This window comes from Juglans regia, chromosome 13 (assembly GCF_001411555.2).
Source record: "Juglans regia cultivar Chandler chromosome 13, Walnut 2.0, whole genome shotgun sequence".
Lineage (NCBI taxonomy): Eukaryota > Viridiplantae > Streptophyta > Magnoliopsida > Fagales > Juglandaceae > Juglans > Juglans regia.
Window position 1 is genome coordinate 6,688,010 of NC_049913.1, and position 21,331 is coordinate 6,709,340.

The window sequence follows — 21,331 nt, forward strand, 5'->3', positions numbered from 1 at the left end:
CTTGTCATTTCACTCCCATTTTTTTTATTAACTATTTTTAATTAATAATTTGAATCTTTATTAGTAAATCATAATTTATTTCTAAAAAAAAATTAAAAACTGACCATAATGAATAAAATAGAAAGTAAATTTTTTTTATAAATAATGACAAAGGTAATAAGACTATTTTAGATATTTATTTATTTAATTATAATTAATTTTAGATACAATTGTGAAGTTTATAAATACCATGCATATCTTTAAAAAAAAAATTAATATTAAATTTTTTTATATAAATTTTATATTTATTAATTTTTATTTAATAAATTATACAATATCTATACATTTCACGAACGTATAACATTTCTCTTTGTTTATTATAGCTCCTAAAACACAGACACAGTCACTGCCGCCAGGTCACTATGGGACGGCCAACCAAGAATCACCACCTGTAAACAGTACAGAACTGCATCTTTTTGTCTCTCTGATATTATTACCCATCAATGCCGCTTTTAAATCAAGAATCACCATTCCTTATTTATTGAAAATTGCCATTAATTCATTTTTTGGTTCACTTGGATCTCCAGTTTACTCTCCGTTTCTCAGTCTCGGATCGGAAAATAAAGGTAATCCACTTTTTTTCACTTTCTGATCCATACACGGTCGGTTCTCAGCCAACCAGTCCCTAATCGTTTTATTTGATTCGATCTTAATTGTATACTCTGTGATCAGAAACCTGAGTTTATACAACGATGGGATCGATCGTACCGATTCAATACACAACTCGTGCGTGTTCAATCTTGTAGTTGATATGTAAATTCATTTCCTTTTTGAATTTCGAGTTAAATTTTCTTCCAAAGAGATTTTTTTTTCTTTTTCTTTTTACATTATCAATGGCTTTGTTTTGGTTGATTATTATTTCGTATTTTCGTGGTTACTTGGAAAGTATGAGAGAACTATAGGCTTTACCCTTAACTATGCCCAGCCCCAATATTTGGATTAATTTGATTACACAAATTACTTTCATTTTCACTTCGTTGCCATTTTACCCTTTTTTTGGGCTAGCAAACAAAGAATTGTAAATGATATAGGTAATGCATACTGGACTATCTTATTTAGAATCCGTGGTAAGTCTTCTTATTAGAAGTTCATCAGATTTTTTTCTTTATGAAGTTTTTATTTTGTGATTGAAGCTCTATAATGGGTGTGCCGCCAAACAATCACGACATGGAGGAGGGGACGCTGGAGATTGGCATGGGTGAGTTTTACCCTGATTTACTTGCTATTTTTTACCTTCTTTTGTCTTACGATGTTTATTTGGGTATGTGATTTTGAGGTAATGTTTGACTATCAATGTCAAGTGCAGTCGACATCTTCTTTGAACTGATAAAGATTAGTAGATCTCTTTTTTAAAGTTTTGCTCATTTTTTTTATTTTACATTGCAGAGTATAGAACTGTGTCTGGAGTTGCAGGACCTCTGGTTATCCTCGATAAAGTAAAGGTGGGGATTTTGCTCCCTTGCTGTTCATATCTCAGTATTTTAGCTATGCTTTCTCGATTTAGGATTTCCCTTTCCGCAGGTTCTGTGATTACTCAAATTCTTTTATAACTGTTTCAGGGGCCTAAATATCAAGAGATTGTCAATATCCGTCTAGGAGATGGAACCACCCGACGTGGCCAAGTTCTAGAAGTTGATGGAGAAAAGGCTGTTGTTCAGGTTAGTGTGGTTTGGAAATATATACTATCTGCTCCTGTGATTTCCATATAATTGAAATTCTTGCCTCGATTTATAATATCAAGGAGTTTCACATTTTGATCATGCACCCATATCTTTTTTTTTTTTATGATCATATCTTTCTTTTTAGTTGTTCATACATGTCCAGGATTTTCCATGCCGTTAAAAGTATCCCTTTTTCCCTTAATCTATTAAATAATTATTGTTAATTGTGAATGAATTTGTTATCTTTATACTTTGTTCATCCGGATGTCGTTGGCCAGGTTTTTGAAGGAACGTCTGGAATTGACAATAAATACACAACGGTGCAATTTACTGGAGAGGTATTTAACTTTTTCTTATTCTTCTCGTGTATTATGAAAGCATTTTTTTTCAAATAATGAAATGGGTTGTTCAGGCACTGCATGGTACACTCAGGTATCTGTTAAACATTTTAAAGTTTTCTATCATATGAAGCATGATTATAGAAAAACATTCTCAGTTGAAGTGATTTCATCTGGGGGGCTGCTAAAACACTGCAAAACCTAGAAGTTACCATTTGCTATTAGAAACTTCTGATCTTGTGTTAGGCTAAAAACAACTGGACCTCCATGGTATGTAGAGCAGATCACAGTACATGTGAAATACATACAGCGTACGATAAATAAGTCTTTGCTAGGCAGCCATTTTTTGTATAGATTGGAGCTCATTTTTTCCTTTGCAACCCTTTGATTTTCTGACGAATCAGTTATGCTCTTTTGATCCCCCTCACTCTCTCCGGACTTGTGTTGCAGGTTTTGAAAACTCCTGTCTCATTGGACATGCTTGGGCGCATATTTAATGGTTCCGGGAAACCAATTGATAATGGTCCTCCTATTTTGCCTGAGGCTTACTTGGACATATCTGGTGAGTTGCTCGAGCAATGATAATATACATCATCTATTTATTATATATTATCATTTGTTCAATCTATCACTTGTCTTTTCTAGGGAGTTCTATCAACCCTAGTGAGAGAACTTATCCCGAGGAGATGATACAGACAGGGATTTCTACAATTGATGTCATGAATTCCATTGCTAGAGGACAAAAAATTCCACTTTTCTCTGCTGCCGGTCTTCCCCATAATGAAATAGCTGCTCAGATATGTCGCCAGGCTGGCTTGGTCAAGCGATTGGAGAAGTCTGCAAATCTTCTTGAGGTATAACCGTCATTCTAATATTTATTAGCTAGTGACAATTGCATATTGAACAAGTTAGATGGCTGAAGGCGGGAGTACTATAGAAGGGTTACCCTTCCTTTCCCCTTCAAAATCTAAATCCACATACCCCTTTTACATGAAATTCATTTCAAGTGCCACAATTATCGACCTTAGTACGAAATACTAATCTTTCAAGATTATCATGGTTGAACTCTATAAAATTGCAGGATTTGTAGTTTTAAGTATATTTAAGTATATGTGAAATCTTTTAAAGAGTTGGAATGGCCCGTGGATGACTTGACGTCAATCTGCTTACATTGAATTATTAATTGTTGCTTCCCTGTGATCCAGTTGTTTATCTTGCTGTTAAAATATCTGAGTTAATTTTTTCCTTGATGGCCACTTTGCTTACAATGTCTCTGATCTTCTTTATGATGAATCTCTTTTGTTTTGTTTTTTTTTTTTGGGGAGTGAAGGGTTCTAACTTTTTGGTGATTATGCTAATCTAGTTTATGAATTTACAGGATGTGGAAGAAGATAATTTTGCCATTGTATTTGCAGCCATGGGTGTAAATATGGAGACTGCACAGTTTTTCAAGCGTGATTTTGAGGAAAATGGCTCAATGGAGAGAGTGACCCTTTTTCTGAATCTGGTATTTTTTACTGTCGGAATAATTTTTTTCAGTCATACCTTGTAGGCCATTCCAAAAACGTGTTTATTGACGTTCTGTTGCACAGGCAAATGACCCTACAATTGAACGTATTATCACTCCTCGTATTGCTCTTACTACTGCTGAATATTTGGCTTATGAATGTGGGAAGCATGTTCTTGTCATTCTTACAGACATGAGTTCTTATGCCGATGCTCTTCGTGAGGTAATAGAAAACTTTACACCTTTAAGTTTCTTTTTATGGTGTTGGAAGTTATTCCATGTGCTTGCTAATTTTGCATGGCTCCTAAGTAGATTAGAAAGTCAAAGCCTTCTGTTTGTCTGGAGTATTTTTGTGCATTCAAGATCTCAAGAACTTCTTAATACAATTTGCATGACTAGACTACTGATTGCTACTGTGCAGGTGTCTGCTGCCCGTGAAGAAGTGCCGGGAAGGCGTGGGTATCCTGGGTACATGTATACTGATTTGGCAACAATTTATGAGCGTGCTGGACGAATTGAAGGGCGGAAAGGTTCCATAACACAAATTCCAATTTTAACCATGCCTAATGATGGTAATGCAATCTCAAGCCACAATGATCATCTTGCCTACTGCTCTTTTTCCTTAGTTGTGTACATTCTTGAACATTGATTGCTTTGTTTTTTCCAGACATTACGCATCCCACCCCAGATCTTACAGGATATATTACTGAGGGGCAAATATACATTGACAGGCAGTTGCACAACAGACAGGTAAGGTTATAATAAAGCTTACAGTTCTGGAGTAGTGTCATTGAGCTTGGTAGTTTGATGTGGGATGACAAGTTTCAGATAGGCATTGATGTCTTATGATGCTTGTTAATTTAGGGCTGTATGTGCATGATGGCAACACGAATCTAACAAAGTGAACTTATAGTCATCTCATCGATAAGCATGTTGTGTTCTTTATCCTTGCATGCTTTTGATCAATTTTTAAGTGTGACTGGGATTAAAAGAACAGGTTTATCACTGAAAACCATATACAAAGATTAGCTCTTGTTTAGTTTGATCTCAAAATTTCAAAATTCTCTCGTTGCATTTGGAAAGCTAGGTCTCTTATTCCTTTATCTGACTGCTGGTATAAGGGTTAGGAATGATATTGATTGATTATGTGATGCTATAAATGATTCTGAAACTAAAGATTGATTTGTTTGAATTGAGCAGATATATCCACCAATCAATGTCCTCCCATCCCTGTCTCGTCTGATGAAGGTAAGAAGAATCTTGAAATTATTTGAACTTCCAATATATTGAGGGCCAGTTTGGTAATTCTGGTACTTTGCAAAAGCTGCTGTGAAGGGATAGCTGTGCAAAATTGTGAACATCTAATGACCAAGTATTATTGATTTTCTGCAGAGTGCCATTGGTGAGGGTATGACTCGCAAAGACCATGCTGATGTATCCAACCAGGTCTGCTTGGGTTGTCACTACGTAATTCAGTACTGTCTCACTTAAAGCCATTTAACCTTATTTTTCGTATACATTTCACTTATTTGCAGCTATATGCAAACTATGCAATTGGGAAGGATGTCCAGGCAATGAAAGCTGTGGTTGGAGAAGAAGCCCTTTCTTCTGAGGACCTGGTCTGTGACCTCATCTTTTTTTCATGAAGATTCTTCTAGTTTCAGAGAGTAAAATGTCATGGAAAGGAAAATGAGAACCTAACGAGATTTGTCTTTATAATGCAGCTGTATTTGGAGTTCTTGGATAAGTTTGAGAGGAAATTTGTGACCCAAGGAGCGTATGACACCCGTAATATCTTCCAGTCACTAGATTTGGCATGGACACTTCTTCGAATTTTCCCCCGGGAGCTTCTCCACCGTATACCTGCTAAGGTCCTTGACCTGTATTACAGCCGAGATGCATCTAATTGATAATAGAGAAAACAAGTCATATATCCTATTCACCTGCTTAATCATCACTGCATGAGCTCTGCAATTTCTTATTTATTTCTTTCTCCCTTGGGTTGCGCATCTCTCTTATATCCATCCAGCACTACAAATAAGGATTGTGGTCCGATTGAAATCCTGCTTATTTGAAGCTCTTCAGCTAGTCAAAGTGACGAGTACTCTGTTAGTGAGACATCTTAGATCTTGTATCCCTGTAATTTTATTCTATTTCTTAGTTCGGATTGCCCTTTCTTTGGTCTGGCTGTTGCATTTATTACTCCTTTTTATTGAGAAGTGAGGAACAATCGCTCTTTTAGAATTGATGAAGCCCCGTCAGATATGCTGTTTTGTTCCATGCTCATATTCAATCCTTTAATCTTCATGGATTTTCAAACTCAAGGCCATAATAAATTTTTGATGTTTTCTTAATTCCGATGCTCGTTCTGCAGTTTGTAAGTGAGAATGATTTTGGGCCTTTTGGCTACCATTTATGATTCACCTGGGAACAAAGGAGAGTATTTATGCGAGACTATCAATTATCCTGTAACTAATAGTTTTGCATTCTGATTTTATTTTCCATAATTTTAACGTTGATGGTTGATAAAGAAAGCTGTGCGAAAATTCGACTCCGCGTTGGCGGAGTTGGAATTGCTGTCTGGCGGACTTCACTTCGACTCCTAATTTGAGTTTAATAAAAATATCTAGGACTGTTCATCAGGGTTTCGGCCTGGGAACTCGGGTTTCAAACCTGGGCCGGGCCAGAACCCAGATGAATTAAAGTTTTAAATTCGGAATCCAGGATTATAATCCAATACCCAATTTTTTATTTTTATTTTTATTTTTATTTTGTATGTTTTGATGTTTCTATTTTTTATTTGTATAACATCAAAATTTAGTTAGGTTCATTCTTAACAAGGATTTAGGTGTATTTTGGCTGCTGAGAATTCAAATTCTTTGAAACTATTCTTGAATTGAAACCTCCAAGAAATGGCTTAACGAACACAGACGTTAAGGAGGGAGAGAGGGATGAATAAGACCTGCAAATTACTAACAGCCTCGGGTTATTTCAGGATGCTGAGAACCATCAGTCCAGAGTCAATGGCAGTGGAGGCAATGAAAAAGATGACCTTCCTTCTACGCCCTTGTTAAGAATGAACATAATTTGATGTTATACGAAAAACCAGTCCTAAAAATATCTATTATTTATATGTTGATTGTATATACTCATTAAAAGTCTAGAATTGATATAGTTAAATTTAAGAATATTAATAGACTAATAATCAATTATATATACACAAATCATGGTATCACTATCATACATAATGCATATATCAGGGCAGACGAAACTTAATTAGCTAATAGTGAGTCATGTATAATTTATTAAGCATTGAATGATTAGATGATGTACATTGCAATTGGACCATGATGGTTCATGGTTGCTCTTACTTGTTAGTTGTTATTTGGGGCCTTGTCCAAATGGTTGAACAATCATTTTATTGTTTTTAGTTAATTTGGAAGTTTGACTCTAATATGAATTTATGAGTGATAGTACATCAAGAATAACCTAAAGGACCTATTGTATATTTTTAATTTATTTAAGTTTTTATTTTTTATTTTTTATTTTTCAGGTTTGCATAGCATATAAAGCATTTTTAGTTATTTTTTAATTTTTTCATATCTAAAATTTGTTTCTTTTTTGTAATGTTTTTAGTAAGCTTGAAACTTGAAATCCAACAAAAAAAAATGATCTCTTATATATAGTCTTATTTAAAAATAGGCTAAATATGAAAGAAAGAAAAAAAAAAAAACCCCAAATCCTACTTGCCGGCAGAGTCGGAGTTTGGATTCGAATTCTGACAAAGGCGATGCTGAATTTCCGATTCTGTCAATGCTCAGCCTTAATGGTGATACGTGTTCGTTGTGTGGATATAATTTCAAATTAATTTAGTTAACACAACAGAATAACATTAACATTATAATTTCAAATAAACTATAAAGCGGGTTTGTTTGGAAAAAAATCTTATCCCAAAATTCTCATTTCATCATATCTCATTCTCAAATATCACTCAAATACAAATACTTTCAAATTAATTATTATAACTTTCTCAAACTTTCAAACAAAAAATAAAAAACAATTCAATTTTTCTAAATCCACAAACAAAAATAATATTAAAAAATAATATTCTAACAATATTTTAATTTTATAATATTTTTTATTAAATTTTTTCTCTCTCATTTTTCAAAACTCTATAAAACATTAATTCAAACTATCTCATTACTATTCACAAACTATCTTACTACTATTTACTAAATTCTCATCTCGTCTCCCTTCCCAAATACTGCACACAACTTTGCCATTTGAAGAGAGTTTGGAACAATTCCATTCCCCTCCTCCCCACTTCAAAACCGCCTAATCTGTATCTATCTCATTCTGGATCTTGGATTCAAGTAGAATTGTAATTTAAGCAGTATTGATGCAAAAGATCAAAAATAAAAAATAAAAAATAAATTCTAGGACTCGTACTATTGGTGTGTTGGTATTAAAGTGGTTGCCATTTCTGTCGACTTCCTAGTAGCATCCTACAAAATTAATCAAAACTACAACCCCCAACCCCCAACCCCCCAGGCGCGGGTGGCATAAATATTTTCTAGGGTGTTAACATTCTTTTTAAGTAATGCTAGATACAAGTCTTAAATAGACAAGCCCCATTGAAAAGCTTGTATGGACTTGTATCTAGTATTAATCTTCTTTTTTAATAAAGCAGCGAAGAGATAATGAACTAAATTATCGAGAAATCATGGTAGAAGCTGTTAAGAAGGGCCGACTGGATTGAATTGAACTTCAGCCTGCTTTTGATGTTCTTGCTACAGATGGCAGGACAACTGAATCGAGGTTCCCAGGATAAGGAGTCCACAAGCCTAATCCTCCCCTCCTTTCTTTCATTCTGCTACCTTTACCATCAAGCTCGGTGATATTCTTCACCCATTCAACAGCTGAAGAATGCTCCCTTGTGTGTGGGTGCAGCACAAACAGAGAGTTGTACTCACAATTTGGAAACATATAGAACTTGAACAAGCCCCCTAACCTATATACAACATAGCCAAAGCTCAGTTGGTCTCTTGGTGTGAAGAGGTCGACCTCATTGAACCACAAACAGCTAAACAAGTTACTCATTGCAGTATGCTCCCGTATGATAATGGCTGCCTCCGGCACATCTGCATTTCACACCTTTGTCAATATTATGAAATAACAAGTGTTAACATGTAGCCATTGACCAAGTAGAGTGAAAGGTTGATCAGTTTTTTTAATATATGATTCAATCTCATTTATTATTAATTTACTTTCTCAAGCAGAACTCAAGGATATTGACTTTTACGACCAAACTAACTTGGTGAGAGGTTGACCTCATTGAACTAGCCCCTTCGTATCCGGGGATGCATTCCAACACAAAAAGCTGTGCTCCTCTTCTCTACAAGGAATAAACTGAACTGTAGAAATTGAATATTACTGGAAAATAAATATTTGCCCACAGGCCTTTGAATTTTACACAACTTCTTGTGGAATTTTCCAACCAATTGGGCCCGGTTTGTCCTTTGTTCACTAATCAAAGCTTATGATGTATGCATGAGGACTCTTGTATTAACAACTTTTAAACCGTCCATACTCGCATGCTTACATTCTTTGGTTCTGTCTCAGAACCGAGGGGTCAGTGCCATAATTTTATTTAAAAGAACCAACAGCACCGAGTCTAGGACCAAAATCGTATTTCCATCTTACCACTAATTGTTTTTCCCCCTGGCTTCCATGACTCCATTCCTTCGTAGCCGTAAATTTTCATGTGAAGATCAATAAGAGGTCGGGCATATCGCTTTCTCCGCTTGTTTGCGTCAGCTTCCTCATATATACTATGGTGATGCTTGTGCTGAGCAATGGCAAATGTATACTTCCCACGCCATAAATACCTGAAAACCAAAAATAGTTCCTTTAAAATGTGATTTCTCCTTGGTAGCAGTAAGAGAAATGCAAACATGTAGGTTATGAACAAAAGTTCCTATGACAGGATGATTATTGGTAAAATTTCATCTTCAATGGGCTTTCTTAGCATCAGCCTATTTCACTTCTAAGCTACTAGAGAGCCTACCACATTGACAGACAAGAAACACAATTCCGACTTTCATCCAGCTAGGTAGCTAGCTTCTAGAATAATGTAAACAAAATATACAACTTTCATTTTCTTTTTCTTACCTCTCTCAACACTCTCAACAGCTGAATGAAGGATTAGTTCATAGCTCTATGAATACTAAGAAAGTAAAATGCAGTTTCTCAACGAGTTTTGTTCATATAAAATGCATTTTCTCAAACGAGTTTTGTTCATAAGTTAAAAAACAGAGCAATACAGTTTCTCAAGTTTCAAAACATGTGCATACATGTTAACCTTTAAAAAAAAAACACGACATAACACACGTTCAAGTTACCTTTCCAGTATTAGCAATGGATCAACGATCAGTTCCATTTTACCATCAATCCAAATGCTGTACTGAGCTTGAGGGAACAATCTATGGAGTAAAATTTTTGGGATTTTCCCATTCCTTCTGGGCTCATCATAAGGTGAATACTTCAGTAAGACAAGACGCCAGATACCCACCCATTTCCCCCCATGACCATCCTCTTTGACAGTAACATTTTGCATTATGAATGTTAGGGAGATCTCATCCACAACCATAAGAAAGCAGAAGAGCTTCTTAGAACGAAGGCTTATATTTGAAGGCTGTTGAGGTATATCGTATCCATCAAAAATGCCAGATGTGACCACAAACCTACACTTCTTGACATACTTAATGTCTGAAGGAGCCATTTCAGCACCATTATTGTGAATAAATCCACAGTGCACCTGAAGGACCAGTAAATAGTATATAACAAACTATTTTCAATACATGGAAAGAGAATAGTTTTTTTTTTATAAGTAGAATGAAAATTTTATTGATACGAATGAAGTAGGCGGAGCCTGTTTACACAGAAAGTATACAAAAGAACACCTAAATACATTCTAGGAACCAGAAATTAAAGACAAAAAATCATGAAAGTAGATAACTGCATGAAAATAACAAAAGCAACCGTCCCCTGTCCTTTTATATTCCATAATAATTGAATACAACTAATTTCATTCTAAAAATGCAAATAAGCAATTGAAGCTCATGCTTAACTTTATCATGATAACAATCATCATTAGTGTTGGTAGGAGGCGAAGGAGAAGGAATAGCAATAAAAAAACTACGCAGGTAACACTAGAAAAAATAAGTTAAAACTAACCCAATATCGACCATAGCCAGATTTTTGTTTTTTGATAAGTAATATCTACTTAGTAAGATACTTAGTCTTACCTTCATGGTTGATTTTAGTTTAAAACTCTCCTCTCTCTGCGACCAGTTTTGATGTCCTCCAAATAGTGGAGATCTCTGAGATCCATTATTCCACAGCTCATCCTCCATTACATATGACAAATCTTTGACAATGTCGTCTGGAGTTCTTCCCTTTGGAATCACTATTTTATCAGGGTCCTTGGAAAGGGGAATTGGACAGCCTAATTAATTTGAGCAAATTTTTTTGATAAGTAATATATCTTTATCGATAGACATAAAAGGTAAAACTCAAGTACACAAGGAGCATCCAAGAGATACACCTATCTAGAAGGTGAAAACTGAAAAGGATATTAATTTGAACAAATTACTATCAATTATCATAACTAAGCAAAGACCAACACATCAAACAAGATTTTTTTTTTTTTTTTGATAAGTAAGTACATCAAATAAGATATATGCCATGATCTTACGGTGTTGGAGATTCAGAGGTTCTGAAACAATGCCCGTATTGTTTAAAATTGTGAACACTTTGCTATCTTTATTACATATTGCTGCACGTCAAACAGAATACCATGAAATTATTACAAACCATTTAAATGATATCCGCAATTATGGCAACAAAACCTGAACCATGCAGATCCTTCCCACTAAGAATACATGACAATAACCAGCATAACCCCCCCACCCCCCCCCCAAAAAAAAAAAAGACAATATATTATTTCTTCCTGATTCAAATGCATTATTTATACAGAAATATCTTTTTTTGTTAAGTATTTATGTCACATGAATACTTTATTTATCCATAAATATCTACTGCTTTGAAAAATCAATTTTTTTTCCTAGTCATTCTGGAGAATTTCAAAAATGTCACGTGAATCTACCTACATAGTTCTAACATAAACGGGCAAAAGGAGAGTCGCAGGCAAACCATATATCAACATGAGAGATCAGCAATTCTTGGTATAACTTTTTTTTTTTTTTCAATCGGAAAACAAGAACTTTATTGATAATGATGATAGGCATAGCCAAGTACACAGGACATATACAAGAGCTAGGCATGATTGTCTCAGCAATTCTTGGTATAACTTCAGATGTGTGGGGAGATGAAAAGAAACTCTTCAAGCCTATGATTTTCAAGCTTCTGGGATCCCAACAAACAAGACCTCCAGACTGGAGGCATTTGTATTAAGTTATGTGGAGCTGAGCTATTCATTCAGCTTTTGAAATGCAAACCACTACAAAAGTCATCTTCAAATCTACAATAACATTGTCTTCTTCCAATTCTCCATGAATCAGGAGTGTTAGATACAAAACAATCACTTAAGAGGAAAAAAAAAAATACATAATACAATGAAGATTTAATCTACCAGAAATACCTGAAAAGAAAGAAACTGAAGATTGGCAAGACCATACATGGAACAACAATGCAATGAGAGTTAGTAACATCCACAAGATGCCTGCCACAAGAACAAATCGAATAAACCCTTTCTTCCAAACAATCTTCATGGGATAATCTTCAGATGACCTCCCTGGATGGGAGAAACCCTCTTCAGAATCTGCACCGCTGCCACCACCACAGCATAACTACACAAATTTGTTGTACACAACCATGTGCGTGTGTATATATATATATATATATATATATATATATGTCTACCTCTATGTAATGACCTAGGCTACACCCAAACACAACAGTAACAAATTAACTTTGCATTGCCATGAAGAATCTACACACACGCACGCACACACATGCCCACCTCTATGTAATGACACAAGTACTAGGCTACACCCAAAACCCACGCAGCAGTAACAAATTAACTTTGCATTGCCACAGAGAACCTACACATATTCATTCGACTCTTGTGCTATGACAAAGTTTTAACTCATCATACCAAAAAAATAATTCCTCGAGAAAAAAAAAAAATCCAATTTTCACTTTCCGAGAGAAATGTGGAATTGTAGTATTTGCTTCCTCACCTTTGGAATACAGGTTTTGATTAGTCCGATCTCCTCTATGGTTCAAGTGTTCAATCGAGAGGATACCAACAGTTGAGCCTCTTCATCCATAATTATTACTCTCTAAAATTGCACGTTGCTACACCCCAAAAATAAAGAGAGATAGCAGATTTAAGATATATTACATTAATGGTGGGACCCTATGATTCTTGTAAACCATACTCATTGGAAATCTAATGCATCATGTGACTGGCAATGTATTAGAACCACACAAAAGGGGTTGCAACTTCTACGATGCATATTTTAGGACTCCAAAGTTCAAAGGGGGAAAAGGAAAAAATGAGGGGCGATGGTGTAAATAAGAAGACTGTGAAGAAGTGCACGGATATGCGAAACTCGTTACAAGTATAGAAAAAATAAAAATTCTAAACATAACCTCCGCTTCCGCACCACTTAAAAATATATAACATTTTACCTTCATATTTTAAAATATGAATTATGAGAAAAAAAAAAAAAAAATCTGAACAGATGTGCCACTTTTCGCTCGCAGGTTCTCTTCATTTTCTTAATTTTTTTAAAGTAAATTTATCTAGAAACATTATTCGAACCTAGACGCTCAAACCTAATGTTAATCCAGAGAGTGGTAACAATTCCTGGACATTAATCTGAATCTTTCAGCAATTCTTCGACCCCTTTTTCACAAACAAATCTTCATAAATTCCCATATAAGTAAATATAGCTACAATCCAAGTATTCAAATCAAGGAACTAGGAAAAAACTAAAACTTTAAACTTTATTTCCAGCTGACGCGAGCATAGACGAGTCGGACGGAAAAGAGGACGGATTGAATGCAGTGGACGGTAGCGACCCAATGCCGGTGAAGGATAAATCCAGGCCAAGGGATTTGTTGCGGAGAGAGTGTGATTGACCGGATTCTGCGTTCGGGACCCCTTTTTCACAAACAAATCTTCATAAATTCCCATATAAGTAAATATAGCTACAATCCAAGTATTCAAATCAAGGAACTAGGAAAAAACTAAAACTTTAAACTTTATTTCCAGCTGACGCGAGCATAGACGAGTCGGACGGAAAAGAGGACGGATTGAATGCAGTGGACGGTAGCGACCCAATGCCGGTGAAGGATAAATCCAGGCCAAGGGATTTGTTGCGGAGAGAGTGTGATTGACCGGATTCTGCGTTCGGGAGACTGTAAGAGGTGGATTTCGTAACCGAAGCACGATTGCCCTCCGTCCTTCAACTCCTCCTCGAAACACCAATACTCCGCTGCCGGAAGAAGGTTGGCGGTAGCAAAAGCGGCTGCCCGTGGTGATGGTACGGAAGACCAGTGGAGTTTATGAGCAGAGCGAGAAGGAGCGAGAGATGGATAGAGTTTTTTCACTTGCGGAGCTGGAACCGGAGGTGGCAACTGGCTGAATGACCGAGAGTGAGGACTGAGATCTTCATCACGGTCCCGTTTGGAGAAAGAAAACGGTTTGATCTTCATCTTTACCATTTAAAATTTTACTTAAAATGTAATAAATAATTTAAAATTTTTAAATATTAAAATAATATTAATATTAAAAATAATTAATAATTCTTTATTAAATTTTTATAAAAAATTATCTCATTTCCTCATATTATCCAAACGGGCACAACTCTCTTTAGCCGTTTATCACATTTGCATCTATAAGCAAAACTCGACTGCCATTTTATATAGATTTACCTAGGGTTAAACAAAAATTTAAAAATTTGACTCTGATTTCAACTTTGATTTTGCCATCCGACTCCAACATCAATATTATATATATTTTATAAATATATATGTGTTTTTTTATATAATTATATTTTAGTATATTGGCATGAGCTTATTATTATTAAATAATATATTTATACTATAATATATATAAACTAAATTGATTAGTAATAGTTTAGTATATATAAATATCATATTATTATAATATTATTAACAATAAATTACTAATATATAAATATAATAACATATAATACTGATGTATAATAACATGTAATAATAATATATAATAATTAAAGTATAAAAACATATAATAGTAGATGTGAAATAAAAAATATAATAGTAATGTATAATAACCAATGTTCTAATATATAAACATGTAATACTATTATTCTAATATATAATACTAATTATACTTTAGCTATTAATAGGAATAAGTTAGACACTAATTATAGTATAAGTATAATGAATTAATCTCACATGATTAAGCACTATTTATAAAAATCACAGTACGGGTCCTATAAACTATAACATGTAATTAATCACTATAATACAAATCTATAGACTATAATATATAATTGTTAATAACATGTAATGATATAGTATAATAATATGTAATTGTTAATAATCAATCCTACAGTACAAGTATAAATACTAACATTGTCCATAATCAATTCTATAGTACAAGTATAAATACTAACAATAATAACATATAGACTTACAGTCTACATTTAATACCAATGTATAATAATATTAGTATAATAATTATATTTAAATTTTAGTTAATATAATACAAGTCAATTTAAATAATAATTTTTATTAATTAATACTAATAATTAAATTGAGCAATGGAAAAAAAATTATAAAAACTATAAATATAAATAAAATGATAAACAGAATAAAATGTTAAAAGTTTTTTATGAATATATGATAAGTGATAACATATAATTAATACTAATAATTATAAAAACTATAAATATAAAAACTTAGGACGGCGCCGTTTTTGAACCTCCACCCCCACCCCCAGGCCCGCGGCCTCAGGCCCTCACCCAGTCACTCTCGCGTCTCTCTCTCCCCCTCACAATTTCCATTTTCCTTCGGCTTCAGGCTTCAAAAAACCCTAGTCTCCACAGGACCCCTCTCTCTCTCTCTCTCTCTCTTTCTCTCTCTCTCACTCTCTCTCCTCCCCCTGCGACCCCCCCCCCCCGGATCTCACCCTGACCCAGTCCCCCCGACCTTGATCCAGTCCCCCCCCGACTCTCGTCTCTCTCTCGCCGACTCGCCGCGCGACCTCACCCTGACCCAGTAACCACCCCCGCAGGCAGCGGTCGACACGGTAAGCCTCACTCTCTTCTCCCTTCGTCTTCTCTCTCTTTGTGTAAAATGTGAATCTATGTAATGTTGTGATGACATGGTTGTGTAAAATCTGTAATGTTGTGATGATGAGTTTGTGTGAAATCAGTGTAATTTTGTGATGATGAGTTTGTATAAAATATGTGTAACTAAAATAGGATGGATGTTGCAGACTTGCAGTTGATGAGTTTGAGTTAATATTGGGGCTGTTTTTGTTGGGATGTTTTGAAGGAATAAACTGTGATTATACTTGTTTGGATGGATGTTGCAGTTGATGAGTTTGTGTAAAATCTGTGTAACTAAAATAGAATGAGTTTGGGGCTGTTTTTTGTTGTTGCAAGGAATGATTGGATAAAACTGTGATTATACTGGGGCTGTTTTAATTTGAGTTAATATTGGGGATGTTTTGAATGAATAAACTGTGATTATACTTGTTTTTGGAGCTGTTTTTGTTTGTGTGTTGTGGTTTGGGGCTGTTTATATATTAATATGATGCTAAAGTTGGGACTGTTTTAGTGAACATGTGGGCTGTTTTATTTTCTTTCTGTAATTGATGGTGTGGTTGGGCAGTTAATATGTGTTCCACAAAGTTGAACATTTTTATAAGTACAAAGTTGAAGCTTTATCACCTTTAGGAATTCAGACTTGACGAAATCACCTCTTTTTGATAAACTAATTTTGTGCATATACGACATAAGTTGTCATGTTATTCCCTGAAAGTCCTCCTGATGTCTGTTTTGTGTCTGACAATCTTGAAAATCATGAAAAGAAAGATTGGATAACTTATATCACGTTCCTTGGTTGAATTGAGAGGACCATCAACAATGCTTGCATTGGATTTTTGGAATTTGTAAGATCATTGAACTGTTAGTGGTTGGAGTTTGTTAGTCTATTTGAACTGTTATATAGTTCTTGGAGTTCGGGCTCCTAAATTTCATGGTATTAATGTTATTCTCTGTGAAACTCATGGAGGATAATGGATATTTACTGCATAGCAAAATTCATAGTTAGCTCTGTTGTCATTATCATTTTTTGGTTGGCATAGCAAAATATTTTCTAACTAAAATCTTTTCATATTTTTTTAAGCACAACTTAGAAGTTGGAATAGCAGTGTGGCACTTGGAACATTTAATTTGTTGTAATATGTTTGTTGTTGGGAACATTTAATTTGGTTGGCACTTAGAAAATGTTGGGTTTCTCTTCTTTTTCTTTTTCAAAATGAGAACTTAAAAATTTTTTGTTGTAATCGTTGGAAGAACATATTATTATGATTGATGTGGATGATGGGTGTGGATGATTTTGGATGTGGTTGATGGATGATGGGTGTGGATGTTTATTGTAGACTTGAAGTGATTAGTTGGATGTGGATGATGGATGATGCATTGATGGGAGTGGATGTTTATTGCAGTGATTAGTCATTTTTATTTATTTTTTTAATTTTTGGAAGCATGTTAGTAACTTAGTATGTTACTTGTTTTTATTTAGTTTTATTTTTTGTTATGTTTTTAGTAAAAAGTAAATTATTTACTTTAGATTGTGATTTTTGGAAAAAAAAAAAAAGCCCAAATCCGACTCTGCTCTGACAAGTCGGAGTCGAGGATGAACATGTTGGAGTCGGAGTCGGAGGTCAGATTCGACCTCTGACAAAGTCGGAGTCGGAGGATGGCCATACCGACTCAGACTTGGTTGGTGCTCAACCCTACTTTTGGGGGTTCACTACTCATCTATCAGTATTCAATACCTTAACACTATGTCCATACATAGTACCAAGACATTTTAATCTTGCTTATAGGTTGCCCCCTCCATGACTTGAACTTGTAACGTGGTTTCTGCTCTGATATCAATTGTTAAAGACCCAACCATTGATCCAAAAGCCCTTAGATTGATGAATACTAATTTGGTTAAACCTCTAACCTTGGGATCATAACAGATATTCTTCTAGATTTTTGGATAATTTTTATGATTATTTTTATGACCAGGGCATGGAGTTTCTTTTTGTGACTGGATTTGCAGGGCAACAGTTGAGGAGACTTAGTTCTGTAATCTTTTATTCGAGTTTAGAGGCTTGATTATTATGGCAATTTTTTTCAAAGTTGTTTGTTAAAAAGCTGAATCTGTTGATTCTTCTACCATTTGTAATTTACACACTGAATTTGCTGGATGAATTTCTCAGTTTTTTTAGGTATTGAACTTTTGAAGGAACTTGGTGTAATTGGCTTTGCGCTTTTATTCTCTCACTCTTATTCTTTCTCCTTGCGATTGGCCTTGCGCTGCTTTTAGCAGTTATAGCGACAACTGGTGATTCTAGGATCTTCAGATACATTCAAAGAACTATATACTAACGCATGTAGAGGTTGAAATATTTTTGCTTTCCTACAGACTGTTTAATGGTGAAGTGATGAAACTTGATAGTTTTAGGCTGTACGGTACCCCTTTCATTTAAAGGGGCCATCTCAAGAACAACAATGATATTGCTGTTTGGCTTTGCTTTCCTAAGTTTCCTATTGATATGAGATGGTGATTGGGGGTGGTGATGGTTGTATTTGTTGTGATGTTATTATAGTTTTTAGTAAAAAAGGATAGTCAATGATACACTACAAGTCCCTTGAAACAATTATAAACTGCAATAAGTTCTCTCTCCTAGGCAAGTAGAATCTCACATACTACCCTCCTGTACTCAATCAAGGGTATTTGTTGGGGGTGGATTTATTGCTTCAGTGGATGTCCCATGGTGGCAATGGTGTTTGGTAACGTCTTGATAGAGTGTGGTGGAAACTATTATGGTGGGCAGGGTGTCATTAGTTGTGTATGTGTTAATGTCAACAGTGTTAATGAGAATCAGGTTTGTTAAACCTGGTTATCAGGTTTGTGAAGTGAAATTGGTTTTAAAGAATATATGTAAATTTCTTTAAATAAAAACTTATTTTGCATTCTCTTATGTTTTATGAAAATTAAACACCAGAATTGATTATGAAGATGTTTCTTAAACCTATGCACTATAACTTTTTTCTTATCTTGCTGATTCGCACATTGTGAAAATGATCAATATACTGCTATTTAACAATACGAGTTGCAGTAAACACCTATTTTTGTAATTTCCATATGTCGCATTTTAGTGTCATGTTACCAGTTGATTTTCAAGAAGCTACATGGTTTTTTTTTAAAACTCCGATCAAAATTATCTGATTTTGTTTCCTGTGCAATGTGGACTGACAGTTGATCAGATGCTGATTATTTGAACTTGTTGAACTCTTTCAATTAATTCGATTGGCTTTGTGTTAATACTTGATATACAGGGTAACTTCTGTATCAGGTAATTGAGGATGGAAGCAGCGAAAAGTCAAGCTGAAATACAGTCTCCACCTGCTGCTACAACCCCACCCATCACTCCATGTCGAAAGAAGAAGAATGAAGAAGCTACTTTCTTGGAGGATTTTAAGGACCATATTGATGAGTTCATCCATGCATCTATGGATGAACACAAAAGTTGCTTCAAGAAGACCATACAGAAGGTTTGTTCTCTCTTACAATTCTGTGCTCTTATCCCCTTCCTCAAACTTGTTTATTCCAAGCTAAGCGTGCAGTTCAAATTCGATTTCAGATGTTTGGAATGTCAAAGATTGTTGCAGAAAGGAATACTCACACTAATGGAATTGAAGTCTCTCTGCCACTCCAAACAACGGTATCGAAGTAGAATGTGTCCCCTCCTTTTCGAGGCAGCTTGATATCTAGATTTGGAAAAATGATCGATTTCAATAATATAAAATATACTGCTTGGTAGAATTTTAACTCCAGCGGTACTGCTTGGAAGGTATGAGTAAGTTCGTAGAACTCTTAAAATTGGTTTTCAGAATAAGGGATTTATCTGTTGATATGGCTATGTTTTCTAGTTTTGCTAGTATGGTCCTGCTCGGGAAAGCACATAATAAACTTTTGTCCTGAGCAAGCATAACTTGTTTGTGGTCGGATTTATCCATCTTGGCTTTTGCAATGCCTACTTTTTTGGAAATCAAATAAACTTGATGTGTCATTCCTTCATTATATATATATGTTGCTCCTTTAGCTCCTGGCTGCAGCGTGCTATGTTGTGGGAATGCAATAGAGCATGACCCAACAAGGAGGGTTTGTTGCATCTGGTAGAAGTTAGGGAAGTCAAAACATGGTAAATATAGAGAATAAATCTTCTTCACACACTACTGTGTGAAGAAGCCCCAGCACACCTAACGTGCTGGGGTGAAAAAAAAAAAAAAAAAATTTATGAAGGGTGTGCTGCGGCATCCGGCTGATGCGCAGCACAGCCCAAATATAAATTAAGCACTACGAGAATAGTAATCAGTAAAGCATTTGTATTGTGGTAAAGACTCAGACTGTAAGGCCAGATGTTCAGGGAGAGCACAAGCCTGTCCAGTGACTATCTGTATCTTGGTACTAAGTATTTTATGCCAATATATTAGTGTTTTTTTTTATTACTTTTGTAAATTATTTAGTTTCCCCAATATTTATTGGGGTTGGGAATTATCTGTTGGTTCTCGCGAATTTGGAGATAGCAAGCCCATCTCTGTTGAGAGCCTTGGGCTAAATAGACGTAATTGGATGGGCTTGAGGTCTAATCGATTCAGGTGCAGTGTGGTTAACACGATTTGAATGAGTTCTAAATATTTATTTCAATTATTTTGAAGTGAAAACTGACTTTATGAGACTGTATGTGCAGTTAGAAATTAATTTTGTAACAAAAATCGCGTTACAGTTTCTCTACAGTAAAGTGCTTTGAGTACTGCTAGCGGTGGCTCTAGTATGTGTTTTTTTTCAATTATTTTTTATAGAAATTTTTTTAATACTTTTAAATATAAAAAAAATTAGAATATTATTAAAAAAATACTTTCTTAATCATAAAGTAAAAGAAAATTATTAAAAAAAACTTTCTTAATCACAAAGTAAAATAATTTTTTTTTATTTTACTTTGTAATTAAGAAAGTATTTTTTAATGATATTATGAATTTTTTTATTTTTTAAAAATATTAAAAAAATCTATATAAAAAAAATTAAAAAAAAATTACATAAAAAAATACACACTAATGCAAGCTCTAGCTCCTAGCGGGAGCGGGACGTTTAGCATTTTTCAAAGTGCTTTTATTTTGATTCTGACTTGGAAAGAATGCTAGCTATGCGCTTAATGGAGCTGAAAAGAAGAAACAAAAACTCAAAAACCTCTTAATTGGAATCATTTGCTGACACTCATCGTTCTTGATTCGACGTTCTCTCCCTCTCTCTGGGTTGATGTTAGGCTGAGATATTTGGTGTCTATTAACTGGCCAACCTGCATGTTGATTGCGAATTGGGTATCTTGAAAAAAAAATGGGGATTTTGAAGATGGGTTAGAGTGCTCAAGACACATGCATCTCCTGTATCTTCCCAAACTCATGTTCATGATGTACTACTAT

The 21,331-nt window shown here is 34.7% G+C and overlaps 3 protein-coding genes across 13 annotated transcripts; 2 read left to right on the plus strand and 1 right to left on the minus strand.

Moving 5' to 3' along the window:
- Positions 1–384: 384 nt before the first annotated feature.
- On the plus strand, positions 385–5,899 carry LOC108993406 (V-type proton ATPase subunit B 2). 4 transcript variants are annotated; one of them, XM_035684535.1, is made up of 16 exons: positions 421–437; positions 567–605; positions 1,173–1,237; positions 1,426–1,481; positions 1,599–1,697; positions 1,979–2,038; positions 2,489–2,600; positions 2,684–2,892; positions 3,417–3,545; positions 3,631–3,768; positions 3,967–4,117; positions 4,213–4,295; positions 4,746–4,793; positions 4,938–4,991; positions 5,081–5,164; positions 5,270–5,899. In XM_035684535.1, exons 3-16 carry the CDS (start codon positions 1,180–1,182, stop codon positions 5,453–5,455), a joined length of 1,467 nt encoding a protein of 488 aa, XP_035540428.1. In that variant the 5' UTR covers positions 421–437; positions 567–605; positions 1,173–1,179; the 3' UTR covers positions 5,456–5,899. The 4 variants fall into 4 exon arrangements, with proteins under 4 accessions (XP_018823859.1, XP_035540428.1, XP_018823860.1 ...); XM_018968315.2 differs by lacking the exon at positions 421–437 and adding an exon at positions 712–765 and having other exon boundaries at positions 480–605; XM_018968314.2 differs by having other exon boundaries at positions 385–605.
- A 2,184-nt stretch (positions 5,900–8,083) lies between these two features.
- Positions 8,084–14,026, minus strand: LOC108993421. 7 transcript variants are annotated; one of them, XM_035684867.1, is made up of 8 exons: positions 13,950–14,026; positions 13,596–13,691; positions 12,208–12,395; positions 11,302–11,382; positions 10,853–11,052; positions 9,947–10,362; positions 9,249–9,433; positions 8,084–8,686 (listed from the first exon to the last, which is right to left on the minus strand). In XM_035684867.1, exons 2-8 carry the CDS (start codon positions 13,601–13,603, stop codon positions 8,313–8,315), a joined length of 1,452 nt encoding a protein of 483 aa, XP_035540760.1. In that variant the 5' UTR covers positions 13,604–13,691; positions 13,950–14,026; the 3' UTR covers positions 8,084–8,312. The 7 variants fall into 7 exon arrangements, with proteins under 7 accessions (XP_035540760.1, XP_035540754.1, XP_035540758.1 ...); XM_035684866.1 differs by lacking the exon at positions 13,950–14,026 and adding an exon at positions 8,876–8,940 and having other exon boundaries at positions 8,604–8,686; positions 12,208–12,288; positions 13,596–13,943; XM_035684861.1 differs by lacking the exon at positions 13,950–14,026 and having other exon boundaries at positions 12,208–12,288; positions 13,596–13,943.
- A 1,712-nt stretch (positions 14,027–15,738) lies between these two features.
- On the plus strand, positions 15,739–19,957 carry LOC108993408. 2 transcript variants are annotated; one of them, XM_018968317.2, is made up of 3 exons: positions 15,739–15,873; positions 19,187–19,402; positions 19,492–19,957. In XM_018968317.2, exons 2-3 carry the CDS (start codon positions 19,214–19,216, stop codon positions 19,582–19,584), a joined length of 282 nt encoding a protein of 93 aa, XP_018823862.1. In that variant the 5' UTR covers positions 15,739–15,873; positions 19,187–19,213; the 3' UTR covers positions 19,585–19,957. The 2 variants fall into 2 exon arrangements, with proteins under 2 accessions (XP_018823862.1, XP_018823863.1); XM_018968318.2 differs by having other exon boundaries at positions 19,204–19,402.
- Positions 19,958–21,331: the final 1,374 nt, after the last annotated feature.